General features: G+C 39.8%; 1 protein-coding gene across 8 annotated transcripts in view; it reads right to left on the bottom strand.

Moving 5' to 3' along the window:
* The window catches only part of col11a1 (collagen type XI alpha 1 chain), a 98,165-nt gene that overhangs the window by 38,486 nt on the left and 31,798 nt on the right, over positions 1-27,881 (bottom strand). For all 8 annotated transcript variants that reach the window (XM_023326579.1, XM_023326576.1, XM_023326581.1 and 5 more), the window contains 28 exons: positions 27,658-27,699; positions 27,507-27,569; positions 26,128-26,202; positions 25,956-26,039; positions 24,752-24,808; positions 23,688-23,741; positions 23,516-23,569; positions 20,607-20,660; positions 20,452-20,505; positions 18,995-19,048; positions 17,634-17,678; positions 17,479-17,532; positions 17,342-17,386; positions 16,374-16,427; positions 15,336-15,380; positions 15,152-15,205; positions 13,079-13,123; positions 12,739-12,792; positions 12,603-12,647; positions 10,699-10,752; positions 10,061-10,168; positions 9,931-9,984; positions 8,417-8,470; positions 5,776-5,820; positions 5,605-5,658; positions 5,414-5,458; positions 2,497-2,550; positions 2,007-2,060 (listed from right to left, as the gene is read on the bottom strand). In XM_023326579.1, the coding sequence (XP_023182347.1) occupies positions 2,007-2,060; positions 2,497-2,550; positions 5,414-5,458; positions 5,605-5,658; positions 5,776-5,820; positions 8,417-8,470; positions 9,931-9,984; positions 10,061-10,168; positions 10,699-10,752; positions 12,603-12,647; positions 12,739-12,792; positions 13,079-13,123; positions 15,152-15,205; positions 15,336-15,380; positions 16,374-16,427; positions 17,342-17,386; positions 17,479-17,532; positions 17,634-17,678; positions 18,995-19,048; positions 20,452-20,505; positions 20,607-20,660; positions 23,516-23,569; positions 23,688-23,741; positions 24,752-24,808; positions 25,956-26,039; positions 26,128-26,202; positions 27,507-27,569; positions 27,658-27,699 (1,554 nt within the window). The remainder of the gene's footprint in view (positions 1-2,006; positions 2,061-2,496; positions 2,551-5,413; positions 5,459-5,604; positions 5,659-5,775; positions 5,821-8,416; positions 8,471-9,930; positions 9,985-10,060; positions 10,169-10,698; positions 10,753-12,602; positions 12,648-12,738; positions 12,793-13,078; positions 13,124-15,151; positions 15,206-15,335; positions 15,381-16,373; positions 16,428-17,341; positions 17,387-17,478; positions 17,533-17,633; positions 17,679-18,994; positions 19,049-20,451; positions 20,506-20,606; positions 20,661-23,515; positions 23,570-23,687; positions 23,742-24,751; positions 24,809-25,955; positions 26,040-26,127; positions 26,203-27,506; positions 27,570-27,657; positions 27,700-27,881) is intronic.

The following is a 27,881-nucleotide window of genomic DNA, read 5'->3' as shown; positions in this document are numbered from 1 at the left end:
AGGAAGCCACCAGTAAACACTTTAAAGATCTGCTTTGCTCCTAATCTCTGAGAATGATGAGGCTAAAGCGAAGTCGTTTAACTGTACTAACAGCTTTGAGCTCACGCCGACTTCTTCATTTTGACTTTCACCTGACTTTTCCAGCTTGATGCAATCGCCCAATCCCTCAGTTCTCAAATCCATAAGCAATTTTCAGAGGATAAGTTGATTTGAAACTTATCATCCTAAAACCAGAGAAAGACTTAGATCCAGGCGTTCAGGAAGCCAATCCCAGCTGACATGCGGTGTGTCCCCGGGCTTATTGATCACAATGCTTTTGTCATTCAGGGCGATGCATTATTCAAGGAAGCGCCTTCAGGCCGACGGCGTCACAGAGGAGACGTGGGCGTGGACGCTTGATTTGCACTTCCTGAAATTCGGAGTGTTTTGCTCGGATCGGGGCGCCTGCGAGGGTCTTTATTGCCGCGATCCATTTTCATATTGGATGCTCGTGCTGCCTGCTCACCAGGACATAAATCTGCAGCCCTTAACGCCGCTTAGGAGTCAATCGTTACGGCTCGAGGCGCGGCGGCGGAGGGAAGAGCTCACTTGTTGTGTGCTACGTTATCTACAGGTAAGGGGACGGGCGGAAGCGGGAGCTCTAATAACGGGGTTGACGATCCGTCAGGCCCGCAGTGAAATTTATCGTCCTCAGAGACTCGTCGAGCAAAGGTTCACTGACGCATACTAAGTGCAGGGATCGAAGACGAGAGCAGGGGGAATGCAGCAATTGCAAGATGGGATCGAATCAGATTTTCTTTCTTCCTTGCAGTGGGGTAATTCTTATACAGGAGTCCTTGGGACATTCCTGACGTGTCAGTGTAGCTGTACTTGAGATTTAGTAAAGATATTAGTCATTAGGGGTAAACAGGGACTGCTGGAGGAAGCTGCAACGAATCCATGTTGCACAGTGCAGCAGTTTTCAGGTTACTTTTACCTTAAGGGTGGAAGTTCTGCTAAGCAATACACAGCATCAACATATATAATATATATATATATAGTATTATTTTTCATCCTTTCCACAACTGGGTCAAATCTAGAAAAGTAGACATTCTTTGTCACCAATTAACACATCTGCATTTGTTGAACACCATGTTCTCTCCTCTTTGCCATTTTGAAGAGCGGCTGAGAGAAATGCGCCTCTGTTTGCATGTCAGCTTACAAAACCAGCAAACAGAAAATCCACTAAAACCTAACCTGAACGTAAACTAACAAGGCCACAATGCGCATGTTCAGATTCTGTTTCAAGTCAAAAACAAAACATTTTTTGGACAGAAAAATGTATAACTTTGTTTAAAAGTGCCACATCTCGTAAGTCTGCCCACCTTTAAACCGTTCTTTGTTGAATCGCCGTTTGATTCGATTCCAGCGTTCAGTTTTCTTTCGTACACACCTGCCACCATTTATAGTGAATCTGATGAACCTGAACTAAAGTTCAGTTGGTTTTTTTTGTGATATTCCTGACGTTTGCTCATTTAGCTAAAAACACGCTTTTCCAGAGAGGTTACAGCATCAGAAATAATGGTGAAGTACAAAGGTAGAAGTCAGGAGAAGGATACAACACTTATATTTAAATTTCACCTGCACTTACTTCATATAAATTACTAATGACGATTTTATTAAAAATCTATCTTTTCTCAGCATTCTTTTTCTTCCACTTGCAACAAAAACATCAATTTAATTAAATGTCAGAAAATTTCGTTGCTGCAATAAAAGATACATTTTTATAATTTATTTTACCCTGGTGCCAATACATGTGGAGAGTCCACATTTATAGAGAGCCTCCTTTGATGATAATGATACTAAATGAATATTTCAACAATGAGCTCTATCATATACTGAGTCAGAATTATTCTGCAGTTGTGTGAAAAAGAGAGTAAATCTTTGCAATAAACGCATTTACAGATAATGAGATTATTCATATTTTGGATTGAGTGACTGAAAGATTCCCATTCTGGTGTCCTCACCGTCTCTCCACGCTGTCCAGGGTGTCCGGGAAGGCCGTCCTTTCCAGATGGTCCCTTTTGGAGAAAAAAAAGAAAAAGTATTACACACTAACAACACTAACACTAACATTATTGACCATCAGATTATTTACAAATCAATACTGGTAGTACAAAAGCCTCTCTGTTCATAAGCTTATAACTATCCGTTTTATTATTCAGAAAACAAAAATGTCTAGACTTTCCCAAGTTCTATAATTGTGAAAAAAACCCCGAAAAGACATAAATTACCACTTGTTTGCTGTCTGAACTGAAATGTGAGAGAACATTCATGAATACTGCAGTGCTGACGTTCTCCAAGTAGTTCTCCGTCTGAATCAACCCTAATGTGTGTTTTTGGAAACTGGGCTGAGTTTAAATATGAACGGATGGTTAAGACTCAGAATCCGGAAGAGAAGCTAATCCAGAGTTCCTGTCAGAGGTTCTCATGTGAAACCAGAGAAGTGTTACTCACAGGGGGGCCCTTTGGTCCAGGGAAGCCCACTGGCCCCTGAGGTCCTTGAGGTCCCTGCAACCAGCAAGCAGAAATCCTATTAAACTGCAGAAACTACACAGTATTTAATATGGGTTAGTGCAAAAACTGGGAAAACTGCTGAGTGGATTATAACCAATTCAACCAAACGTTCCGTAAAGCAAATAAAATCTGTACAATTAACCGACAAAAATCATTTCTCACTGATCTATGCTATAGTGGAATCTCATTTGGTGTTTTTCTGAGTGATAAAATCAATTTTTTTCTATTGCTTTTTTTCATACAACGTATGAGAAGTAACCACGGGTTACCTTGCATATGATAGTATGTTGTTTTCTGGCCTTGTACACTTAATAATATATATAACACCAGATTGTAATAAAGCTTATAAAAATAAAGTCATCTCATTTTTCCTCTCATCAAGCCCCGACATAAAAATATATTTGATAACGCCAAACTAGACCACATAATAGTTTTCTTCCTAATAACAAAACGACTCCATGTTACCTTCAGTGTTTCACAAACGCAGCGTTTCCCTTACATTTCTTCACATCTTGTCATGTTGTAACCTCAAACTTCGACAGTCATCCATAGATGACAGATCAACCCAGAATAATGCATAACTGTGAATTGTCCTCTCTACCCTGATACTATTAAATGAAATCAGTCATTATTAATTCATTAGTAAAATAATTACTTAGTTCTTCCATGCTGTGTATGATCTGTCATCAAAACCACCGAAGCAAAACAATAAAGTTTAAAGTTGCAATGTGACAAAATGCAGAAAAGATCAAGCAAACCGTTTTCTGGGTCTCTTTAAATGTCAAAAACATAACCAGTAAACCTAATACTAAAAGATCAAAAAAGGATAAATTGCTGCAATTTTTTGCAATATATTTTTGCTTCTCTATATGTAAAAAATAATGTAACATTTCAGAAAAGAACAGAGGTTTTACAGAACGCTCAAGTCAAACAAAACAGACTTCGATTTTTGCGATCCAAAATAGAAACGTTAATCCTGACACGAGATCCAAATATCGTCTTTGCCGTCAGCTTTGTGTTTTATTCACTTGTTCTGTGGTTGCATGCAAAAGATGTTGAAATAAACCGCTCAGTTTCAAGTCAAGAGGGTGTAAACGGTCAGAACTGAGGAGTTTATGACCGTCCAGTTTAGCCAAGTGAAAGGTCACGTCACTGAATCTCAGACTTGCCCTCCGCCCACAGAGAGTCGCAGGGCTGAAAAGGTTGATGGTCGCCTGTCGGCGTCTGCAAAATCGGAATCACGAGAAGTGTCTTATCAAGCTGCGCTCTTTGGGAAGTTTTAAAGAGCTCCGGGGAAAAACATTTTTCTTTTAAATCAACAGAAGAAAATATTTATTTGTTTTTTTTTAGAAACTAAGCTTTGAATATTGAAGATTCGTCGGTTTATGAGCAAACTTTAAACAAGAGTAAATAAAAGATTGCATTTCACTGCACAAAGAGGTATCACGAGACTTGAGGCGAAGTACCAGGAGATAATCCTGAGCTGAAATGCAATTCACCCCTCTCACCGACAACAATAGCTACCAATTTGACTCTTCTAAACTAAGGCGCTTTTACAGAGTTGGGCAGACCTTCAGCATTTTAGTCTCTGGCCTAATTCATCCCAGCTTGTAGAGTTTTTAAGAACGACTCCTCTCCGTGTCCGCACTAAAAATGCAAATGCGGATACAAACGAAGAACATGCCGCGGCTGACTTATCGGGCAAAGCCGCTCCTTTGTGGATTTTGACTCCAGATTCACGTCGGAATGTCACATTTCCTCTGTTACGGAGCGAAATCAAAGAGCGCCAGAACAACGCTGGAAATTCAAGAAAAGAAAAAAAAATCCTCTGAAAGTTATTAAATACAGCGCACCACTGCTGGGAGACTTTTATTGTGCAGCAACTTTAACTTTCCTGCTGAGTTGGGTCACCCAGGGCTGAAATGTTTAGACTGGGAGTGTTTTCATTTCTTGGAGAAATACACTTTATTACAACACTGGGAATACAACTATTGAGATTTGGATTAAAGGAAATGTCAGGAAACCAAAAAAAATAAAAAAAAAATGATGTAGAAAGCATACAACATAAAGACCTGACCTCAGGGATCAATTTAATTGATTTAATTAAATTCTTTATTATTTTTAATAAAGCTCTTTTAATATCCGTGAGAAACACCAAAGGGAAAAAATAAATGTGCTACTCACGGTTTACTGTAGTGTGCAACATATTCAGATTCACTTTTATTAAACGTTTTAAAATGAAAAACTTTAAGGAAAATCAATTAATTTTCCACTTAATCAGTAATGATTGGAACTTAAAAATCCAATTTTTTCCCCCAGCCAGAAAACACACCATACATGGGTTGATATCGAAAACTCAGTTTGCTTTTTTCAGTATAATTAAAAGGGGGCTTAAAATGGGATTAGAAGAAGTACAAAAGGTTTAAGAAAGTTCTGGAAAGAAATCAGGGATGCTGACACACTTTCATGCCCTCAGCCTGCCCCACACGCTCTGACCGACGGCTTCACGGAGATGTTAAGGCAGGCAGACGGACCGCAGCCAGGAGCTCCAGCTCAGCAGCCAGCAAATGTCACGTTCTGAGTGCCACCACCGTATTGCAGGGCTAAGTCATCCGGTTAGCACCAACATCAGACCAAATGATGAGAATAAACAAAGGAAAGCGCGGCTGTAGCACAAAGCAGATGGCGCATCAGACCTGCACTCAGACGGCTCCGTTAGCCCCAGGTGTCTCTGTATGGAGGAGCTCTCTGCTAACCCTGGTTGTCGTTAGCTGATTGATTGATTTTGTAGTCAGTGTGTATTAATGCGCACTGAGACTTACTACACGGACACGAAACACGGGCGTAGAGGACTTACTCTCTCACCAGGCGGGCCAGGGGGGCCGTCGTTTCCTGCTGTGCCCTGAAACACACAGCACAGCATCACTGTTGATCAACATTTAGTTAAGAGTACAAACTTATTTCGGATGGGCTTCGACTGAAGGATAAAGCACTTCACAGAAATTCTGGACTCCGTGAAACAATCATGTTTTGTTGCGACGGGTTTACCTTGGGACCGGGTTTGCCCGTTGGACCTCTGGCTCCTCGAGCCCCACGAGGCCCCTAAAGAGAGGAAGAGGGAGAGAAACTGCTCATTAATATGATGTCTTTGACGTTTTTCAGATTGTTTGATGGTATATAATTAGTCAATAAATAACTCATCGAGGGAGGAGGACATACCGTTGGACCTCTCTGTCCTCTAGGACCAGATTTCCCAGCAATGCCCTGTTGGATAGCCAAAAGAAAACAGGTCAGTTTTATGAGGTTTGTCTTTGTTCCACGCTTTTTCCTGATATTTATTAGACAAGGATCGATATCATCGAACAGAGAAAACCTTATGGATTTGCGGCACCGTCTAAAGCAAACGTCTGGTTTTATTTCTTAACACAGACATTAAACAGAAATCGGTCATTTTCAGGGCATTGCATTGGCTTCAAAAAACTTTTGTGCCAAAGGAAGTAGAAGTGGGATGTTTTTTGTTTGTTTGATCAGTATGCTGTTGAAAAATGCCAACAATAAGGTGGCTCACGTTGCAGGGAAGCGTTGTGTGGGTGGAGCTGCTTAGAGGACTGCAGAGTTTACAGACAAGAGCAAAGACGGCGAAAGGAAAAAATATATAAAATCCTTCTATTCTGCTTGTTTTCCTGTTTATGCACGCCAAGTCAGTTTTACATCAACGCCAAGACGACACACAATGCCGTCAAAGTTTTGAAAAATAATGAATTCTGTGTGCTGTTCAGATCTGGAGAGGAGTAGGTCAGGCTTACAGCTAAGAGTGGAGAAGAAATCCTGCCTCATCTGTTTTAACTATTAGCTGCTATTCATCAGAAAAATAAGCAACACAAGTCATATACCGAACTTTAGAATAAAAATAAGCTAATGATGCTTCCTCTGTTGTTTTACAAAATGTGCAAAAGCAATTATCTGTGGCCAGGCTGCAGGGCGATTTGTTTCTATGGAGTCAGTCCCCAAGGTTTTGACTATAAACACAAATATTTTGTAGCTGAGCCTAAGATTATTTTATGTAATTCTGCAGTTTTTAATGAAGAACACATAAGACCTTTTATTAGCTTTACAGGCTATTAGAACCAAACTCATCAAAATTGAAGTTAGAGTGTGCATTTGGAGCATTAACTTCTCCGTACAGGATGTGAACTTTCGAGCTAAATCCCATCCATTACTCTCTTACTTCTGCTCGTAGCTTTTTTTTTTTCTTTTTTTTTTGCCATCTGCTAGTCAATATGCCTTAATTTGACCAAGCGGTTTGCAGTGGGCTGAAAATCTAAGCCGTTTCCATAAACACTTCAGTGTTTTGATTTTTCAGCTGTTTTCTCACTAATGTCGGACGACATGGACCCTCACCATGATGCACGTTGATGGTCAGCAGAAGTAGTTCTTAGACTATGTTTGGACCCCACAGTATTCTAGAGTAGGATTGCGGGGAAGCAAGCCATCTCGGATTATTACCAAATCCACATATAAACTGTATCTGGATGCTTTGCGCTCACGCCACAGGATGGGTCTGCCACAGTGTTTGTGGTACGGCTCAACTTTTCCTCTCCAGACGTTCTTTTCTAGATGTTTCCAGCCAATTAAAAGAAGAATTTCAACACGGAAATCATTCTTTGCACCAATCTTCTGAGGTCCATGCTGATATTTCTGGTAGATTTGCAGCTGATATTGATGTTTTGTTTGCAACTGAAATGGTTGTTTTTTAATTATTAGCAGCGGTTCTTCTTAAAAGAGTGTTGTCCAAGCATCCGAGCAAGCTCTGCACTGGTGGCAACACAGCTCAATAAGAAATTGTCTTGATTCTAGACATTATTAAAGCCATCTTCACCGTAGCTGAACCTCCCGCCATAAAGATTTTTTGGGGGATGAAGAAACATTTCTTTTACCTGCTATATTCTTAGTTGGGTCTTTTTGATGCAACTGTTGCTGAATGCTGTTACCTCAGAGAGAAAGCTAACACAATCAACAATGATGTAACCAAAGTCACGCTGTTCGGTTACACCATTAGTGTCTGTGTTTCTAATGTAATAACATGCAGAAAGCAGACCGCAGTCCTATAATGTTGCTATAATGCAGTGGTTCCCAAAGTGTGGGGTGCGCCCCCTATGGGGGGGTGCAGTGCCATTGCAGGGGGGTGGGGGGGGTGGGGGGGGTTGACACAGGAAGCGGTATGGATGAATGAAAAAAACCAAAACAGTTACACAAAAGTGTTTCACTGTAAAGATGGTTTGTAGTTTGTTTTGTTGCAACCTGAAGTGTGAAATAAACTTCAGTGGAGTTTGAAAACAAAATATGTGTTTAGGTTTATGTCTGGTTGAACGATGTGTGTGCCCAGTTGATTTTTGGGGGGGGGGGGGGGGGGGGGGAGGGGGCAGAAGAAAATCTTTGGGAACCACTGCAATAATGTATCTGCTTGGTAAAAGTCTATAGAAACTCCTTAATAGATCTCTTCGCACCATTTCTTATTCTTCACAGTTTGTAGTAATTGAAAACAGGAAATAATCTCTACTAAACCCCAAACCCTGGGTTACGACTCAAAAGCAACACTAAAGAGTTTGGTGCTCTCTTAAAAGATCAAATTAAAACCTGTGTCCTGAATTTGACCTAAAATAAAACCCAGAGTCGTGAGAACAAGCTCAGCCTCGAGGCTCCATAACTGTTTCCAAATCAGTCGTTCTCTCGCCCAATATGCCGTTTGCAGTAGCTTTATTTGACAAAAATGCCTTCAAGGTGGAACAAATTTTATGTTACGCATGATAAGTGAGTTTTTTTATGTCTCTAGGTGTTATGGGTGTGTGTTTCCCCTCACCCGTGCTCCTTTCTCGCCGTTTGCTCCAGGGAAGCCGGGGAATCCACTCGAGCCCTGTCAAAAATCAGAGGGAGATATCATGAAGGCAGATGAGGCTTCATGGGTCAGTGCATCCATAACAATAAGGGATTATGTTGCATTCATCTGCAGAGATGATAGATATCTTTCTCAGTGTTCCACTGTTAGCGCTGAGCTTCTCTGTGTCAGACTCTTAGAGTGGCAAATGTAAAACTTACAACGTTCATGACAAAAATGCTTTTTTGTCCCTCTAATTTGTTAAAGTTAATGCACTGTAATAAAGGCTATAGAGGAGGATATTTCTTAGTCTCGATGTTTATTTGATTCATCTTAAGGAGAACATCCTCCTACAACAGGACAACACTATGTGGATTCAGACCATTTATTTTTCTGGGTCTTTTCCAACTCAGTGAACACACCATCATGCTACAGTCCAGCTGACAACAACACTCCTCAATGAGGACTGAACAAGACTCAAAGTTAGCCATTTCCAGTATCAGCGACGTCCTTAGAAATGAAGTCAGAGATGTAGGAAGCTGTTTAAGAGAAAACGCAACATTACTATATGGCTGTGTTTTCTTCAGCCTGAGAGAGAGAGACAAACTTAGGCTGATAATACGAAGACTGACTGGAGCTTAGCAAAGGCTTTTAAAAAAAAAAATCTTCCTCAGTTTTCTACTTCGTTTGCCAACGAAACATGTTGGATTAGAAAATGTTGCTAACCTTTTTGGAGATCTGAGATGGAAGGTAACTATCTACATGCTACAGGAAATTCGCTACAGGAGACCTATGCTAACAGCAAACTGCTAATGAAAGCTAAGATGCTAAAAAACAGTTTAAGACTACATGACCTCACCTACGCTCCTACTAAGTAATTGTTGTACTGGCGGGCTAAAAACAATATGGTATTTTGTGTGCTGTTCTTATTATATGTTATAGTTTTCAAAGAGATTCCAGAAAATGCTAAAATTGGTGTCAGCGAATAAAAGCTCAAAAACAGCTTTAACAGAAATTGGCCACACATTTTTGAATGTTGCATTTCTTGTCCAAAATCTGAGCAAGAAACATCTATAAAACACAAAGCAATGTTTTATTCATACCTTGTGCAGGTATGAATAAATCTTATCTTATATCTTTGAAGGTTATGTTATTAAAGTCAAACCAATCAAAACTTTCCTTTCCACTAAATGTTAAGAAGTTGCCATTTAGCAAGTGCTTGTTTATAATCCCATGTCAAATAAGCAGTTATTTTTATAGAAAATGTAATTTTTTTTACTCAGCCGGAATTTTTTATTGAATCAGGTAATTCTCTCCTACTTATGGCATTTCACATGAACTCTGAAATGTCTCACCTTGAAATACATTTCTAGGTGTACAAAATAGAACTCTAAATGAATAAGATTAAAGATAGTCTACATAATGGCTGCTAGGACCCACTGTGATGTTTTATCAGGTGTGATAAAACATACATCGTGTTGAAAGTAACTCATATTTACCTTTGGTCCCTGTCGTCCGGGATAACCTGGCAATCCTGGGACACCAAGTTTACCCTGGGACACATCGACAAGATGAGCAAGGGCAAAAGTCCAACTTAGCTAAAGCCAGAAAAATAAGAGTTTTCTTTACTTTCTCTCCTGCTGGACCAAGAGGCCCCGACTCTCCGTTGGGGCCAGCTCTGCCTTTAGGTCCCTCAGGACCATCTTCTCCACGGGACCCAGGCATGCCAATTTCACCCTGCCATCCACAAAAAAATATACATAGAACATGTTCAAATCAGTGTTTCAATGTACAGAGTAGAGTGAATGTTTGACCTATGAAGTTCACAGCAAAAACACAGTATTTATCCTCTATTTTTAGTGCAAATCTTTGTGCGCCTTAAATGATACAAAACTAACTTATAAGTAACTTTTCAACAATATATAAAAGGTTGTTGTAAGTTTTTAAAAATCCTTAATATTGGTAAAATAAGTTAAAATAAAATACTATCTCCACCGGCATTTTATTTCACTTATAACAAGATATTTTCCCCATATTACAAGTGAAATAATCTCCCAGTGGAACTAGTACTTTTTCATCAACATTAAGGAATTATTGACTTAATTAAGCTCCTTCATCTTGCTGAAAAGTTACAAGTTAGATAGTTTTGTCTTATCTCAAGTGTACCAAGACATTTGCACTAGAAAGTCGACCAAATACACTTGGTAGGATTCTGTGTTTTTTGCTGTGTGGTGGGAAAAAAAAGATGTTTTATTCAAGCTCCTCACCCGGTCACCTTTGATTCCCATATCTCCTTTAAAACCTGGGAAACCGTCCTCGCCCTAAGAGAAACAAATAGTTGGTCACTTCTTTAAAATACAGATAAAAAAAAAAGAGTTTATAAACAACAAAAAGGTCTGAGCTAGCTAACACTTCGCTACATTTCCCAATTCCTAATGGGCAACGGAGGACTGGAGCTGCCATCTGGTGGCCAGATAGTGGAATAGCATATCCAAAAATCCATTTACTGTTCTTTTTTCTTATACTTAATACCAAATACTGTTAACATCAAGGTCTGTCTGTCTGTCTATCTAACATATGTGACATATGCATGTCAATATCAAAGGGAAAACTCGTCTCTTTCCTTCTTTCTTTCTTCTTTTGAGCTCTTGTGTTCCAGCAGTACCTGATGCATAATGCAGAGCCGAACACGTTTTTGCCACCACCCTGCATCCTGACTGGATACACACTTCAAGTAATGCGCATCGTTTACTCATACATTTTTCTCCTCAAGGTCTGTTTTTTTCTGCCCTCATCACTAATAATTCAGAACAAAAATCAGACAAATGCCTGCCACTGCAGTGGGAACGAGTCCCTCGAGTCAGATAATAGATTTATATATATATATATATATATATATATATATATATATATATATATATATATATATATATATATATATATATATATATATATATATATATATATATATATATACCGCTGCATAACCGTACTGATCCTGAATATTGAAGTTGGTTTAAACTCCGGCTCAGATTGTGGCGTCTGGTGACCGGAGTGGCACTGACGGCTGAGTTTATCTGTCAGCAGAAGCTTTTCAGCAGGACAGCTTCGCGTCCAGCCGTGAGTGACTGAGGGTCACTTCAAAGCAAGACTCGGCCTCCCTCTGAGGATGCCTATCGACTGACCGCCGAGTCGTGTTCGGCCTGCGCCGAGCATCCACTTCAGCCCAGGAGAGTCAAAACACAGTCGACAGGTAGACGGCCGCAGCTTCAGACAGAACATCTGTGACATGAATGCATTCACAGCCCGCTCTCAAACTTCTTACACCTTCTCTGCTGCTCTCACTGTCACCCCTCGCTGTCCGTCGTGTCGAGACTGCTAGAAACCTGCTCGGTATATTTGTGCTATCAGGGAGCTCAATTATACAGCAGAGATTATTTTAAATTCTTATATATATATATATATATATATATATATGTGAACAATTCCTATATGTAAAAAAAATATAAATCCAGACTTTTCCAGAGCTTTCAGTCAGTGAATATACAAAAACTATGGACAGACAGGAAGGAAGGAGAAACTGAAGAAATTAATGAATGAGGGAAAGACAGACAGAAGGAAAAGACATGAGGTAAAACAGAGGGAAGGACACAAGGAAAAAGAAAGAGATGAAAGAAAAGTGGTGACTAAGAAGACAAGAGAGGAAGGAAAAAACTCATTTACAGACAGAATAAAGGATGGAACAAAGGAAGGAAAAAAAATTGAGGAAGGAAAGGAGGAAGGAAGAAAAAAGGTACAGAAAGAAGGGAGGAACAAACAAAAGAAGGAAAAGGGACAGTGAGAAAGTATTAAAAGAAGGAAGACAGAAAAGAAGCAAGGAATAGAAAAAGGAACTAAGGAAGGAAGGACAGAAAGAGGGAAGGAACAAACAGAAGAAGCTAAAGGAACAGTGAAAAAGTATTAGAAGAAGGAAGGAGTAAAGGAAAGAAGGAAGTAAGGAAGGAAGGGTGGAAGGAATGGAGAAAGGAAAGAAGCAAAAATATTTTTTATACTTGTATTTTTTTTCTTTACTTATCTCACAGATTCTGAAATCTAATTCCATATGTTTTGGTATTGCATTTGGTGTTGTATATGAAAGTCTGCACTCAAACTGGCTCATTAACAAGTTTACCTTCTCTCCTTTTGATCCCTTTAGCCCACGAACTCCGTCGGCCCCCTGTTGGACAGGAACCAGAATTAAAACCCAGCACAAAAACAAAATGATGGATTTCTAATAAAAAAAAAAACATTCACTAAAACAATCCTACCTTTACACCCCGGGGGCCAGGATAACCAAGAGGACCCTGAGGACCCAGTGGACCCTACGGCAACATCATATTTCAGTGATAGCTCAATGTGTCACAAACCAAAATTCTAATATTGCTTTTTAAAATATCAACTTCATTTTAAGATCTCGTTACATTTATGCAATTGTCTTTCAATCCACAGGTGGTCAGTCCAATATCTTTTAACAGAATGAGACTCTACTGTGTGACGCTGATGCTTGTGATTTGCTAATAGATTGGAAACCGATCTCCCATTTGACAGAGGAAGGGGGTTTGTGCCACCATATTTATTTATGTACACCATTTAATTTGTAAATATTACCTGAGAACCTTTCTCTCCGGGTGGACCCTCCTTGCCGGGATGACCCTGTGAAAAAATGTCAAACTCGTCAGAAAAGACTCGCTTCAATAATGTTACTCAGTAAAACGCTGCACACAGTGACTTGTGACCAAACTCTTATGCAGCAGCTCCTCAGAACTATCTGAGACACACGTGAGCTGGTATTGCCACCAGCAGGAAGTCTCTGAGCTGCACTGGATATCTGCTGCAGATGGCCGGCGAAGCAAAACGTGGTTCTGTGGGCCAGATCCAGGCCAAATACTGCAGAATCCATGAATAAAACATCAGACTTTTTTTTTTTCTTTTTTCCTTTTTGTCCTTTTCAAGCTTCGGTTTTATGAAGAGGACGTCTGAACTGTGCGAGGGGTCATATTCATTTTTAGTGGATAACTTGCTGGTGTGATGAAGCTTTTCCTGCTACACCAGGAAAAGCTTCAGCTGAGAGGAACAACCGGCAACTTGTTATTCGCGACATGGACATGGAGGCAGAGAGCTGTAAGTCAGGGAGCTCTTCGGCCCGAGGGCAGCTGAGGATGTTTGCCTCTTCGGCCGACGACTCGGTGCAACAACGGGTCTGGGTAACAAACCCCCACAGGCGCTTTACTGCTGCTGTGAAAAAAAAAAAACACCTTGAGAGGTTTCAGAGGCACAGGTCTGCCTAAAAGGTTCGCCGTTTGTCGTAAACCAAAGAAGAAGACGTATATTCTCTCTGCGTATTTCTTCATGGGGTAGCGTGGATGACGCTTTTCTTTATAGTCCAAACTGAATGCACGTGACGTCCAGCGTCACTCGCTTGTTTTGTAGCAAGCGTCTGCCGTGATTTCTGTCATTTAAAAACTTGACACTTCATTAGATGTTGACTTTTTCTCTATAGAAACGAATGGAGGAAGCTTTAAAATCACGTCTAACATCCGACGGTCGTTAAAGGGCAACTACTTCCACTTGCTTTGAGCTAGAACAAAAACGTTAGTGGCTTACAGGACATCAGGCTCTTTTGCTAATTTTCCAGCTAATTCTTCCAGTAGCATTACTGCAGACAAAACAAATTTGCAATCCAACAGCTTGAAGTTTGAATGTTTACTTCTGTGCAGATTTAAACTACTTTAGAAGATTTATAACGTGTTCTGCTTTAGTTCAGCTTTTTCAGCTAATTTGTGCTAATCCATTCATTTAACAGCATTAAGACTTTGTTCTAGTTTAATCCAGTCTCCATAAACTTTGTACTGCAAACTGCTAGAGGCAGGACTATAACAGATGCAGGATTTTCAGACTGAATTAATTAACTGACAATAGAACAAAGAATGTGGATCCTGGTTGTCTTTTTTTCTGGTAGGTCGGAACATAATATGATGGGAAGTATCAAATGGAGCCACTCATCGCTTCTTCTTGAATAAGGTTAAAAATATCAACAGCTACACTGGCCCAAAGAAATATTAAGGTATTAAGCTAATAAAAAAAGTGACAAAGCTAAAATCCTGCTTAATTTTCTGAACTACAGCATCGTTTTGAAAAAGAAGCAGCACTGGAAAACAACACAGTACCACATTTAAGTCTGTTTTAATTGCCAGAGGAAAAAAAACCCTCTAAATTTTCCACATTTGTTCTGGTTTTTCTTTTTTAAATGGGTCTTACTAAATTTTAAATAGTTTCCTCTAATTAGCTTTTTTATTTTTATTTTCCACAACATTCTAACTTGTTTGAGAACAAGGATGTCTCTCAAAACAGCGGCTACATTTGCATCTCGGTAGACCTTTTTCTTCCACTCAATTTTCCAACAGTGAACCAGTCCTTCCCATGATTAAGTCCGTTAGGTGACCAAAAGCATTTTTTTTCAATTAAATCCAATTCGTCTTATATGATATCTTAGCCAGGATATGTAAGCAATACTCATCAAGACAAGAGTTTCAAATTTTGAACTACATTAACCTTTTGCTGACATTCTAATTTACTGAGATGGACCTCAGTAAATTAATACAGTGGAGGCAAGCAGACGCTATCTTAAAGAAGTGATGCGTATGTGTGCAGTAACGATATACGTATTAGGTGAGCACGCACAGGAGGCCCGTCAGCTCCAGGCAGTCCAGGAAGTCCCGACCTGCCCTGAGGGCCCTGTACGAGGAAGAGATGAACAAGATTTTTTTTAAAAAGAAGAAGAAGAAGAAGAAAACTGGTGTAGTAAACTGCAACAACGCAAGGAAACTTACATCTAAATCGATTTGAATAAGAAAAGAAAACCTACTTTTTCTCCAGGTGGTCCAATCGGACCTTGAGGACCGGGGAGGCCCTGTGAAACAAGATGCACTTAATAAATAAATATCTGTGTGGCATCAACAAATACTCTCAAACCCACAAACACAAGCTGAGTAAACCGAGGAGTTTGTTGGCGCTGTAAATAGTGGAGCTGCTACTGAACTGTCACGCGGTGTGTCCGTGCGTGTGTGTGTGTGTGTGTGTGTGTGTGTGTGTGTGCGTGCGTGTGTGTGTGTGTGTGTGTGTGTGTGTGTGTGTGTGTGTGTGTGGGGCCACGTTTGCATTCAGTTTGTGGAAGAGAACACATTAAAATATTTGTGGATGTGTGCGGCTGATCATGCTGGTGTTTATACATGGGGGCACCAACAGGTGGAGCAGCTGAGCAGGAATAAAAAAAAACATAAATAAATGTCAGAGCCAGCACACCAGACACGGAGAAATCTTACCAAGAACCTTTGGTCTGGTTTCTAGTGTAAATATCTTAGTACACTTGAAATAAGGCAAAACTAACAAGTAACTTTTCAGAAATAAGAAGAATAAAAAAAGCTACTCGTTCTAGATTATTTCACTTATATCATGGGAAAAATTGAAATAATCTGCCAGTATCCCTAATCATTTTTTTATTAATATCATGGAATTACTAACTTAAAACAAGCTCCTTTATCTTGCTGAAAAACTACTTTCACATTAGTTTAGTCTAATTTCAAGTGCACTCATTTATTTGCACTAGAAAGTGGACCCAACATGTTTGGTAAGATTTTGTGTCAGTTTAAACACTTAGCTCCCATATGTGTGTGTGTGGGGATAAAGAGATTTGTGCCAAATGAATGATTGTAATGTAAACATGGTAAACTTTAAAAAAAACAACATATTTATAAAACTGCAAACGCTAAAGCGCCATAAAATGTAAATTAGGTTGTTAGGTTTAGAATGAATTGCATTGATTTAAATGCTGATGTGTTTGTGGCCGCCGTCTTGTGTGTGCAGCTGCGCAGCATGTTTTCTGGGGTGCGTTTGATTCGGTCACCTGTGTTCCAGGGATTCCCTGCTGACCCGGTGGGCCCGGTTCCCCTTGAGGTCCCTTAAAGAAACAGATTGACTTAGTTTAAAGGAAACTGATCAGGTTTGAATAATGACCTAATATGTGTTTGCACTAGCACCAGGAGGAGTCCAGTTTGGCTTTGTAAAGAAAGGAAGAATGAAAATGGAAAAAAGAGACGAAGAGAAACATAAAAATTATATAAAATAAATTTTGAACATAGGAAGACAGAAATAAAAAATAAAATGTGACAATAAGTTTTTAAAAATCATATTAAGTAAAGACAGAATACAAAAAATAGACAAAAAAATAATAAAATAAACAAGGAAACGTAATAACATTGAAAATAAAATGGAAAGTTAAGGTAGTACTGTTGAAAACAAACAAAAAAAAAATTAACATGTTAAAATATAAAACCAAATAAAGTGGGGGAGTTCTTATGTTTCATTTGTTAAATGCAGTAACTGCCACAAATTTATTAATTTATTTCTCTTTCTTACCAATTTTTTAAAAGAATGAAAAGACATCCGATTTATGTAGCAGTTTTCACCCGTCATAGGGCTTCATAAAGTCGCTTTACAGTGAAAATAATATCAGACTCTGTCTCCCGTACGCCGTGGTGCTGATCACAGTCAGGTCATATGTGCATCTTTTTGTTCGATTTCACCCTCTAATGCTTTTATGGTCCGTTTAATATAAAGAGGAAAACTACGAGCCAAGTTCTGATCGGCTGTTCGACTTTATCTGCTCTGCCTCGGAGCTGCTTCGAGGTGCTGGGCTGACCTTTCACCCCACAGCTGTGCATCCTGCAGGCATTTTTAAAACCCGGTCACATACGGCCCAATCTGAACCAAAAGTCCAGCACCCTTCGACATTCGCAGAAGTGATAAGGGAACATTTGAATGTGTTTACTGAGAGGAGGCTGTGGGGGCGTGTGTGTGTGCGTGTGGGTGTACCATGTTGCCTTTGGGACCCGGTGGCCCGTCCACTCCGGCAACGCCCTGAGGAGAGGAGATAAGAAAACGACTTGCCATATCAATTACAGGAAGTGGGTTATCGGAGGAGGGAAGACGATAACAGTCACGGTACGCACCGGCACTCCGGGGGGTCCCGGAGGACCGCGAGGTCCCAGCAAACCTCTGGGCCCCTACAGAACAACAGAAGGAAAAGAAAAATAACCCAACGAGTTGGAATAAAATTATTAGAGCTAGTGCATGCCAAAGTTTTGCAGAACGATGCGACTCTTACGCTCTCTCCAGCTAACCCTCTGGGCCCAATCTCTCCGTCTTCACCCTTTGGGAAGAAAAAAAAGAGATGAATATTTAAAAAAATGCTGCAGGTTGGATGAGTAACGCTAAAATGAAAGTACAACCACAATCTCTAACCCGTTAGCAATCTGTGATGTAAAAAAAAAAAAAAAAAACTTCATTAATTCTGTAATATAACGCATTTGGAATCGCTTCACCTTAAATGACATGCAGGTTAATACTGAAGGTTCTGGGTATGTCTGAGGCTCAAAAAGCTGACTAAATGTCCAAACGTTTGGCGTTTATCGGCAAACGTTTCAGTTTAACTGCATATGGGATGTGCAACATGACACACATTTAATGATTAGGATGAACACAAACGGCTTGCGTTTGTTTATTACACGATGTGCCACTTTATTACGTTGGCATTTTTAACAAAGCGCTACGTCCCCGTTTTGTAAAAATCCGTAAAGCGGTGGAAGGTATTACAGAGAACGTGCAGATATGTAATAAAATCAGACCTTCCAAATGTTGCGAGACGCTGTTAAAAGCGCATTATGCGATAATTGACGCAAAATGAAACAACGTTATTACATAACGTGGAAGAAAGTATTGCAAAGCGAGTACAACAATGTCATAAAATCAACCTTCTGAATGCAGCAAAACATCGTAAAACCGCATTATGCAATAATCGGAGCAAAAAACGTAATCAGACCCTTTAATGCATCTTGTAGTACATTGATGCTTTAATTAAATTACAATTACAGGAAGTAGCTCTTTTTTTTTCTTTTTTTTAGAAATGACGTTATAATGTGGCGCATCGTATAATAAACCATCGCAAGCTGTTTGCGTCCGTCCGAATCATTGTGCCACTAAGAACGATCGTGTAGATTTTATTTATTTAATTGAAACTTTGGTCAACAAATTCCAAACTTTCGGTCGTTTCGTCGCCTTTTCAGACTCGTAACCATTTTCTTCGGTACTAGCATATAGTACAAAACAATTCAAGTCAATTGGTACGTAATGCGGTTTTAGTGAAGTGTTATTCCATTCTGAAGCCTGATTTTATTACATTGTTACATAATGCGGAGTGACACTCCCTTTAAATCAGGCGGAGATCTAATCTGAGCCTGTGACAGCTTTGTGGTGGATGCGGTGTGGCAGTTTAGGGTATTTAGTTGGAGGGGTGGAAAGGTTAAACACAAACTCTCCTCCTCCTCGGTTTATAGTGTCCTCCCTGTGTGTGTGTGTGTGTGTGTGTTGCCTGAGGGTGCAGCACAGCTTATTTAAACAAAGCTGTCACCTCCCTTAGAGGTGGGGGGGGGAAACTTTAAAGGGTTCCAACACAGACGGAGTACTCACTCTCTGTCCGTCCTCTCCTGGGGCTCCTGCTGGTCCCATCGACCCCGGCTCGCCCTGCGAACCACGGCAGACAGGTTCATTTTTCATAAGCCGATTACCATAACGTTGGCTGGGCTTTCTACGTTTGCTGAAACTCAAAAGTTGCTCTTATGCAGAAGGGAGCCCCTGCAGCATTCGCGCTTGCCTCATTGTCATTTTGGGCAGCATCAAGATCATGAGTGCCCTCAAAACGGCCGGTTGTGGCGCAATGCATCGATAAAACTGCCTATTAACAAACTGAATTGACAAAAAAAAAAGAAAAAAAGATGAAGCTCTAACTTGCAAAAAATTTGTTAATTTGTCACAATTTAAAATAATAATAATAATAATAATAATAATAATAATAAAATTAGTCAAAATAATATGAGAACAAAGTTGTAATATGAAACGAAAATCATGATGTCGTGACTTTATTCTCGTATTATTTCGACTTTATTCTCATACAACGTTGTTCTCGTAATGATAGGACTTTTTTTTCTCAAAATGTCCTGATATTTTTCTCGCAATTTTATTTTTCTAACTTCTTAGCGTGGCAGTAATACTTGTACATTTCCATTGTGATTTTGAGTCTGACATTTTTCACTTCCATAAAAGACTTCCTGTTAAACGTGACTGTATGAAAAGTGTTTATCAAATGAAAACCGATTGAATTGTTGATCATAGAGTTACATATTTGTTCAACCATCCATTATTTTGCTGAAGGTTTTCCATTCATGCACTTTTGTCCATTTAATGCTCGCTAACGCCTAGCTTCATTTGTGTCTACATTCGAAAACACATTTCTCTTAGTACTTTTTAATAAACTATTATACTATATCTATTTGTATCTGCAGGTCTTGAAACTGATTCATCAAACTGTAGTAAGAAATCAATTAAATCACAACCGATGTGGGATACGCAGATAGGCTGATGCCCTCTAAAACTATTGACTTGACTTCTACGTCCCACTTTGATTTAATCTTTTCACGCGTTCTGATTAATGCGGGTCAATGAGTGGAATAGAGATCAGCTTCTCATTCAATACCTCCCGGCACAGCAGCTGTTCACTCATCACATTCAAATTTAAGCAGCTTACTCAACACGATCATGAAAAGACACTGGAAATCCAAAACGTTAAAAAGCCCCCTGCAGCTCGTTGGTAAATTAAAGCAATCTAAAACGACAAAAATCACCAGTAAGGAGATTTTCCTCTGATGCCAGTTTTGTGACTTATCGCACATGAAAACAGGATTTATGTAATGAAGCTCAGAATTAACTAAAAGACGTGTTCCATACCAAAATAATCTGTTTTTTTATTCTCAGCACGTCAGATTCTCAGCTTTTCACTCTAATCTAAAACGGCGACATCATCAAAAAAATGGCAAAATTAAGTTTAAAGAAACTTAAAAAAAAAGCAACGTCAGCCTCCCTGCGCTCACCCTGTGGCCCTTTTCTCCAGGCAGCCCGGGAAGTCCATCAAAGCCTCGGTCGCCCTGTGAGTAAAAATAGTGACACACAATGAAACCACATCCTCATGAATGACACGCAGCCATATGTCCCTTATCTCTCCCCCGTTCAGTTCAGTGGTTTTTACCTTAGAGCCTGGCTCTCCGGGCATTCCACGAGCGCCGTCAGCACCGGCCCGACCCTTAATGTGGGAGAGAAACACATTTCACACTCAAATATTTACACACTATTCATGCGTACGCCAATGAATGTTTCATAAATACCACCGTGTTTTGGATTAGTTAAGATCTCTATAGAAGTCAAATCGAAGAGATGGTGTCTGTTATGTTTAGCTCTGTCTTACCAGCAGGTTTGACTGGCTGTAAAATTGCATTCCAATGCAATTCTGTTTGATTCTCATCTCCCTTCAGTGCTCCGTTTGGGATTTCTCCCATTGAGCGTGATTTCAACTGTGGAATTTCCACTGGCCAATAAGCGAACATTGACACTGATTTTCTGCGCTGCTTCAGAATTGTAGTCTGCCTGTAAATTTAGCAGTGGCAACATTTGCAGGAAGTGAATGACGGTGTTAAGTTCGTGTTGGCCAGGCACCCAAATACTGAATTAGCGTTAGCATCCGGTGTCATTTACAGGTGCAGGAAATTTCCAGGAAGGTAAAAAAGGTAAAACTTCAGTCCACGACTCCAGGAGCGAGTCGTTTCTCAGTAGAGAAGGGTTCAGATTCTCTGTATGAAGCAAAGAGCAAGGACTTGGTTTTTAGCAACTTTTCTTGCACAGGTTGAACTGTAAAATTTCACTACTGTGTATTAAATGACTGAATTTGTCAGGAGCAATTACAGTATACAGTAGAATACAACAAAAGTGGATCATTCCCAATGGTTAAATATTTTACTGGAATAGAAATCCTGAACTACAGATACTCCAAGACAAAAAAAATGTTCCTGAGTGAATTAGAATTAGTCAGAAACACAGAAATCACACATTTTTCCGATTTGTCAACGCAACGCACTTGAGCAACCTGATAATACAACTTTACAGTGTGGAATTGAGTGAAGAAGACTCAAAGCTATTTTGTAAGAATCAATTTAAAATGAAATTGTATTTTCTTGAAATGTCTGTATTTTGTTCAGGTTGTGAGTACATTTCCGCAATTAACAGGAAGGCTGAACAGAGTACAGCAAAGCTGCTCTGCTTTACTTTAAAGAGCTTTTAACCTCGGGCTGTCATGGAAGTTGCTGGATTCAGAAATGCTGGCAGACCTTTGAAAAGCTCAGAGGCTAAAGGAAATCCACACAAGCTGCCATAAAACTCTGATTTGCAGAGATTTCTCCCATACAAAAAGAACGGGAACTAGAAAAAAAACCCAAAACATATATATGCATGTCTCAGTATATTATGACAACTCGCAAACGGCAATAATTGGTATCAGCAGGTCAAGTTGTTACAAAAAAAATCATAACTCGGAAATCAGCCACAAAATTTCGACTGGTGCATTTCTACAAATAAACAAGTTAAGCGCCTGTTTTAAAGTTGTAAACCGTATAACTTTTATTCATTATTAAGAGTGCAGGAACGGTACAGAAATTCATTTTGTAGAAGTAATAAGGTCTATATGAAAAGGTGATGGGAGGGTAACTGGAAATAATCGATAAAATATCTCACCACCCATTTACAACAGAGGAAATAGATCCAAAACATGACCTAGATCCGACTTTCTCTCGGCGGCCTGAACGGCCCGATTCCAATCTTGTCACTTCAAAACAAAATCCAATGTCTGCCACATCCACATGCAGTGCTAATTCAAATCAATATTTAATTGTTTTAAAGCGTCTGCAGTTTGAACCATCATGTTACATTTTGTTCGACTTTTACATCGCTGACGTGAAACGTGCGTCGCATTTCTTTACCAGAAGAAGCCAGATGTGGTAAATCTGGAGGTAAACAATGGCTGGAAATTAGATTTCTGAAAAAATGATGAAAGACGTCCGTGTCACTGAAAGCACATCACATCACAATCACACCACTCTTAGTTGTGACTGCGCATCCAGACAGGCTTCCCTACAGAAGTTGCAGTCGATGCTCGACAAAAAGGCCGCTGCTTTTAGTTGTGCTCTGTTTTAATTAGCTTCCCTCGTGTCGCTAAGATCTTATGAAGGTATTATTGGCTCTGAATAACGTTAAAATGTATCCATACACAATGGGTTCCATTAATACTTCTGTAAACAATCCGATCACAACGTTCCTTTTCTGTACATTGCGGGTCGCTCTGGAGTAATAAACCGTTCACACAGAAGTTTTATTTCAGTCACATTTAATTAGTGGTATGAACGAACACGCAAAAAAAAAATAAAGAAGAAAATCTGAATTGAACATCAAGACCTGTTGTGTGGATGTAGCCATAGATCTATATTTAATCAGTTTGCACAAAGAATGCCAAAACAAGTAATTTGACGTATTAAAATGTAACTGTTAAAACCACTTTCTAATTGTGAAAACTTTTCTTAGTACGTCAGTACACATGGAGCTGGTGCATCTGTAAGCCTGTCCTATGTAAAATCAAATTACCACGTTGCCGCAAAGCTCGCTTACACCTCAGGCAGGCTGTGTGTGAATGTGAAGGTATTAAATTCCGGACGCAGAGACGCTTTCTAGATTCACATTAAAAATTCAGAATTAATTAATTCAAACACTTCAGAGCAGACGACTGAATTTGGTTCATTTCCTACAGTTTTGGACGGTTTCTATCCATTATTGTCCTCATACATCAGGACGTTTGGCCCGAGTCGAGCTGCTGCTGCACCGTGGCGACTGACTGCAGGCCCCACATCCACAGCTAGTTTTCCCACTTTTGCAGTTTTCAGACAGATTAGCTGCGAGGCCGTGGATCCCTGTAAGCACTTATCAAAGAATTGTTTATTGGAGTGAAAACAATCCTCGCAGCGCTCGAGCCCAGCGAAAAATAAAAACACGGCTGCACGCGCACACACAAATGCACAGTTTTCCACGTGGGCGTTGAAGCTGACTGAGTTCACTCACCCTTTTACCAACTTTGCCAGGTTGTCCAGGGGGTCCTTGAATGCCACGTGGGCCCTGCGTAGGCACAGGAGACCCATTTAGAGCCCGGCAACGCGCAGGAGTTCGAAAGCAGCCTTTAGTGGGAACTGAAAGACACTTCAGTTCACCGGTTGAATTTTTATTCCTCACTCACCTGAGGACCGTGGTCTCCGCTTTCACCCTTCAGCCCACCTGAGCCAGGTGGACCCTAAAGACAAAAAAAAAAACACACACACCAACACACACTTCATGAATCTTTAGCTTCTGTAGCTCGGAGCAAAATAAATGACATAATCCAGACCAGACAGCAGATGGCATTATTTAGCTTTGTATAAAGAGGATGAATTCCACTCAAGGCATGAATTGTGAAATTTCCAGGTTCGCTTACTCTGTTGTGACAAATTTTGTTAAGTTTTTCATTTTTTTTTTTTTTTTTTTTTTTTTTACAAATACTGATGTTCAATTCAAAATACTTGTTTCGCGTAAATCAGAATTTGAAAAATGATCTTAGAAAACGAAAAATACATAATATAGAACAACCATGTTATTTATTTACATTATGAAGCTGCACATTCATTTACAATGAAACAAAACAAAACAAGAAAGATCAGCTTCTAGCTCTGACATCAGCCTTCATATCAGCGTGGGTTTGAGAGCTGACTATGGAGAAGCAGCTTGAATATAATAACTCGCTTTGTTTACTATTAAGTTATTATTTCAAGTCAGCTAGAATCCACCAATCGCGGATCTCCTCTCATCTCATCTTATTCCTTTGGATCAACTTATTCCCATCTGATCTTATCAGAGTTTTCCTGCTGCTACTCAGAAGACGCGAGCAGATCGAACGGGGTGTAATTCTCTGCCTCGTTTCCACGGTAATAAGCCCCGGATCGTGTGTCAACAGGTCCTAAGAAAAATGAAGGGTCTGGGTGTGGTAGGGGGCAGCTCCACTTAACAGACAGGGAGTGTGTCCACTGAGCTGCTTAAGGCAGGAGAAACTAATAATACACACATCAGACACAACCTTTACGCTACACTAAACATAATCATTTTAAACACCTTAAAACGTGTTTGTTTTGTTTGTTGTTTTTTTTTTTTGCCTGGAAGGTTCAAAATAATTTGCTGACAGCCTCTCCTTCATCCAAGCCGACTGGACGAGTGGCACGGGTCATGTGACAATTTGTGAACAGCGAAATTTAAAAAAAATGAGAGCCTCACCACCGGTCCAGATCTTCCAGTCAAACCCATTGGCCCAGGAGGTCCCCTCATCGCCAGCTGCAGGCCACAAACAGAGACAAGCACCAACATTTTCATTTTGAAACTGTGTTAGACAAAAAAATATGTATATTGTATATGAAGGAAAGAGAAAATATCAAAATGAAAGCAGCACTTCAGTACTCAGATGTAACAGAAAACAGGATTAGTTGATGATTGTTTTTTAATATATTGATTTACATTTAGAGATTTGTTGTTAGCATGTTTTCACTTTTCCTGCAGGTGAGCAGGCAGGCTTTTAGAAGTACCACCGAGCATGTTTCCTTTAATATCTAGACTTAAATATTTTTGAACTATTTTTGGCGGTTTTGCACTACTGAGATATTTTATTCGGGAATTTTGCTCATCAAGAAATGTCTAGCGTGGCCTGGGGGCCATTTTGCAGCCCTGACCACCGCTCAAGAATGTTACAAATTTGACCCCCGGCACAGGTGCTCGATGCAGATGGACGCTTTTTAAGAAATATTTTTGAGGCTTATTTTTACTGAGCAACTAAAATGCACAAATGCTAGAAACAGACAACCATTTTTTTTTGCTTTGAGACTTGCTTTTCTAGACAATGAAAGAAGGAGACAATCTATCCAAAAATCTTTAGCGTTTAATGTTTCTTAACGAGGCAAATGTGCAGGAGACCTTTTTATGTTCTAGCTGTACGATGACTCACAGACGCAGTTTTAACAAAAACTGAGTTACAATTGAATTAATTTCATAAATATATTGTCTGTTTAGCTTACTACACAGGTTAAAAAAGAAGAATTGAAATTAGTTTTGCAATTTAAATATTTCAAAAATCTTGTGTCAACTAATTGGATAATTCACTGACTTTACGTCTAATTCAACTCGGTCGCGGTTTTCCCCCCATTTTGTCCAGCTGTTAGTTTACCCCACCCAAATATAGCGAGTTGTATTTTTAGCGGTCTCTCCTGCATGAGCATCTGTTCAAAGTGGCTATTGATTTTGCTGCTCTTCAGCCCTTTCTCAGCAAGTCTTCTTTTAGCCTCACAAAGTCAACAAAACACAGGGCAACCCCCTTCTGTTTCCCCAACAAAACCCCCATCTAAACACCTCTTCTCCCCAAGCCCCCAACCAAGCGAGCACTGTGTAAAGAGAAGTGGATGCAGCCGACAGTCTGCAGGTTTTCACTCACCCTGGCCTGGGAGAGGATGGCCTGTGCTTGGGCTTCTTGGGCCGACACCACCGGACCCTTCTCGCCGTCCCCACCGAAGCGAAACTGTCCGGCACACACAGACGCAAACGGCTCGGTACGCTATACGAGCGTCGGGAATCAAAATGATGGACTTCTTTTGTGGTGGACTTACTGGGAGCATCAGCATGGTACCTGGAGGTCCCGGTAAGCCGTCGGCGCCGGGGAGACCGGCGCGGCCAGGAGGACCCTGATGTCGAAGAGGAGACGAAATCAAATCGATAAAATCGATCGGCTCATCTCTGGTCCAACTGTGCAAACTCTTGCATTTGGAACTAAAAACTGTTAAATCAACAGTTCTAGATAACAAAAGTTGCAGTAATGTTCTGAATAATTTTGAAATGATCTGGTTTTATATTCCTTTTTTTCCCCCTTATGGTTGTGACTGTTTTTACTTTTATTATTAATGATACTGTAAATTACACTACTTTTAGCTGTACGTTGAAATCTGTCATGAATCTTGGGTTATTCATGTTGTAATACAAGCTAATTGTAATTTTTTCATCTCTTCCATCAACCTGCTAGGGGACTACAGGTGTAAATTAGCCTCTCTGGTTAAATCTGGCATATTTCCATATGTATTAACGCTAATATGCATTGTCCTCTTTATAAAAAAACCCAAATATAAATGTGACCCTTAAGTAGACGTATATGAATCAGTTTGAGAACCGTCCCACATCTGGAAGCCAATGTATGGAAGACGACACACAGCTGTAAATGCTGGATGTGTGCCCTCTATTAAATCTACATATTCTAAGATCCCCTCCCCTCCACCAGGCCCTGAGCTTTGCCTGTCCCTCTGTAGGCCAAACAGTTTTTGGTCCAAAACCAACATCCTTTCAGAGCAGCAAGGATGTGTTGTCTGTGTGTGGAAGTCAGTGGTAGGATGGTGGATTGGAGCAAAAGCCTAAAAAGAGACAGTATTTAACAGCCAGATGCGTTTAGTCGTATCATCGGAATCAACAAGTTAATTTTTTTTTTCTATAAAATTTGGAGGTTTTTCTTTTTTATTTGGGTGAAAATAATAAAAAGATTTCACCTCATACAATTCAGTCTCAAATTAACATCTTGTTTCAAAACTACAAAACTACTTCAATATTATGCGTTCAAAACTGATCTGTAGTTTATCTGTATTACAGATAATGCTTCAATATTAAAGTAAAATGCAGCTTTGAAAAACTAAAAATATTAAGCTACTTATAAAAAGAGATTTTATTGACTTTATCTCATTAATCTTTAAGCTGCTTAATGATTTTGGTTTAAACTTTTATAGATTTAACAGGAAGACTTCAAAGTGGGCTTATGAACTTCCTTCAGTTCGAAAAGCTTTGAATACAAACCTTTTCGAAACGTCTCAATTTTTGTTATGGAGTTACTAAATGCAGATAAAACTTTAAAACCAACACTTTTAATAATCAATGGGATAATACCTGTGATGCTACACTGCAAATATAAACAATCTGGACAGGTTTGGGGTGGTATGCTTTTGCTCACTCTGTCACCAGGATCTCCAGCAGTGCCCGGGGGTCCCTGAAGGCCCGATGGTCCCGGAAGACCCTGAAATACAAATATAAGTGAGCATTACTACCTTCTCGTCAAATCCCACATATATTTACACCGACTTTTGTTTTTACGCCACACTTACAGATGGGCCGGGTGGTCCTGGTGGTCCTTCAATCAGCATGCCCTAAGAGACACACAAATGTTGCTTTGAAGAGCGTCCATTAATTGCAGGAATATTCCAGATTCTCAATGAAAACTGTAAGGAAAAATCTAGATATGCCAAGGTTTTAAAAATGTTCCTGTATCAAAACAGCTGAAATTCTGTTAATATCGCTTCAAAGGTTACCAAGTCCTGACCATAAAGAT

Source organism: Xiphophorus maculatus, chromosome 21, assembly GCF_002775205.1.
Source record: "Xiphophorus maculatus strain JP 163 A chromosome 21, X_maculatus-5.0-male, whole genome shotgun sequence".
Classification (NCBI taxonomy): domain Eukaryota; kingdom Metazoa; phylum Chordata; class Actinopteri; order Cyprinodontiformes; family Poeciliidae; genus Xiphophorus; species Xiphophorus maculatus.
Note: the sequence above shows the minus strand (reverse complement) of the source record. Positions and strands in the feature narration are given on the sequence as shown.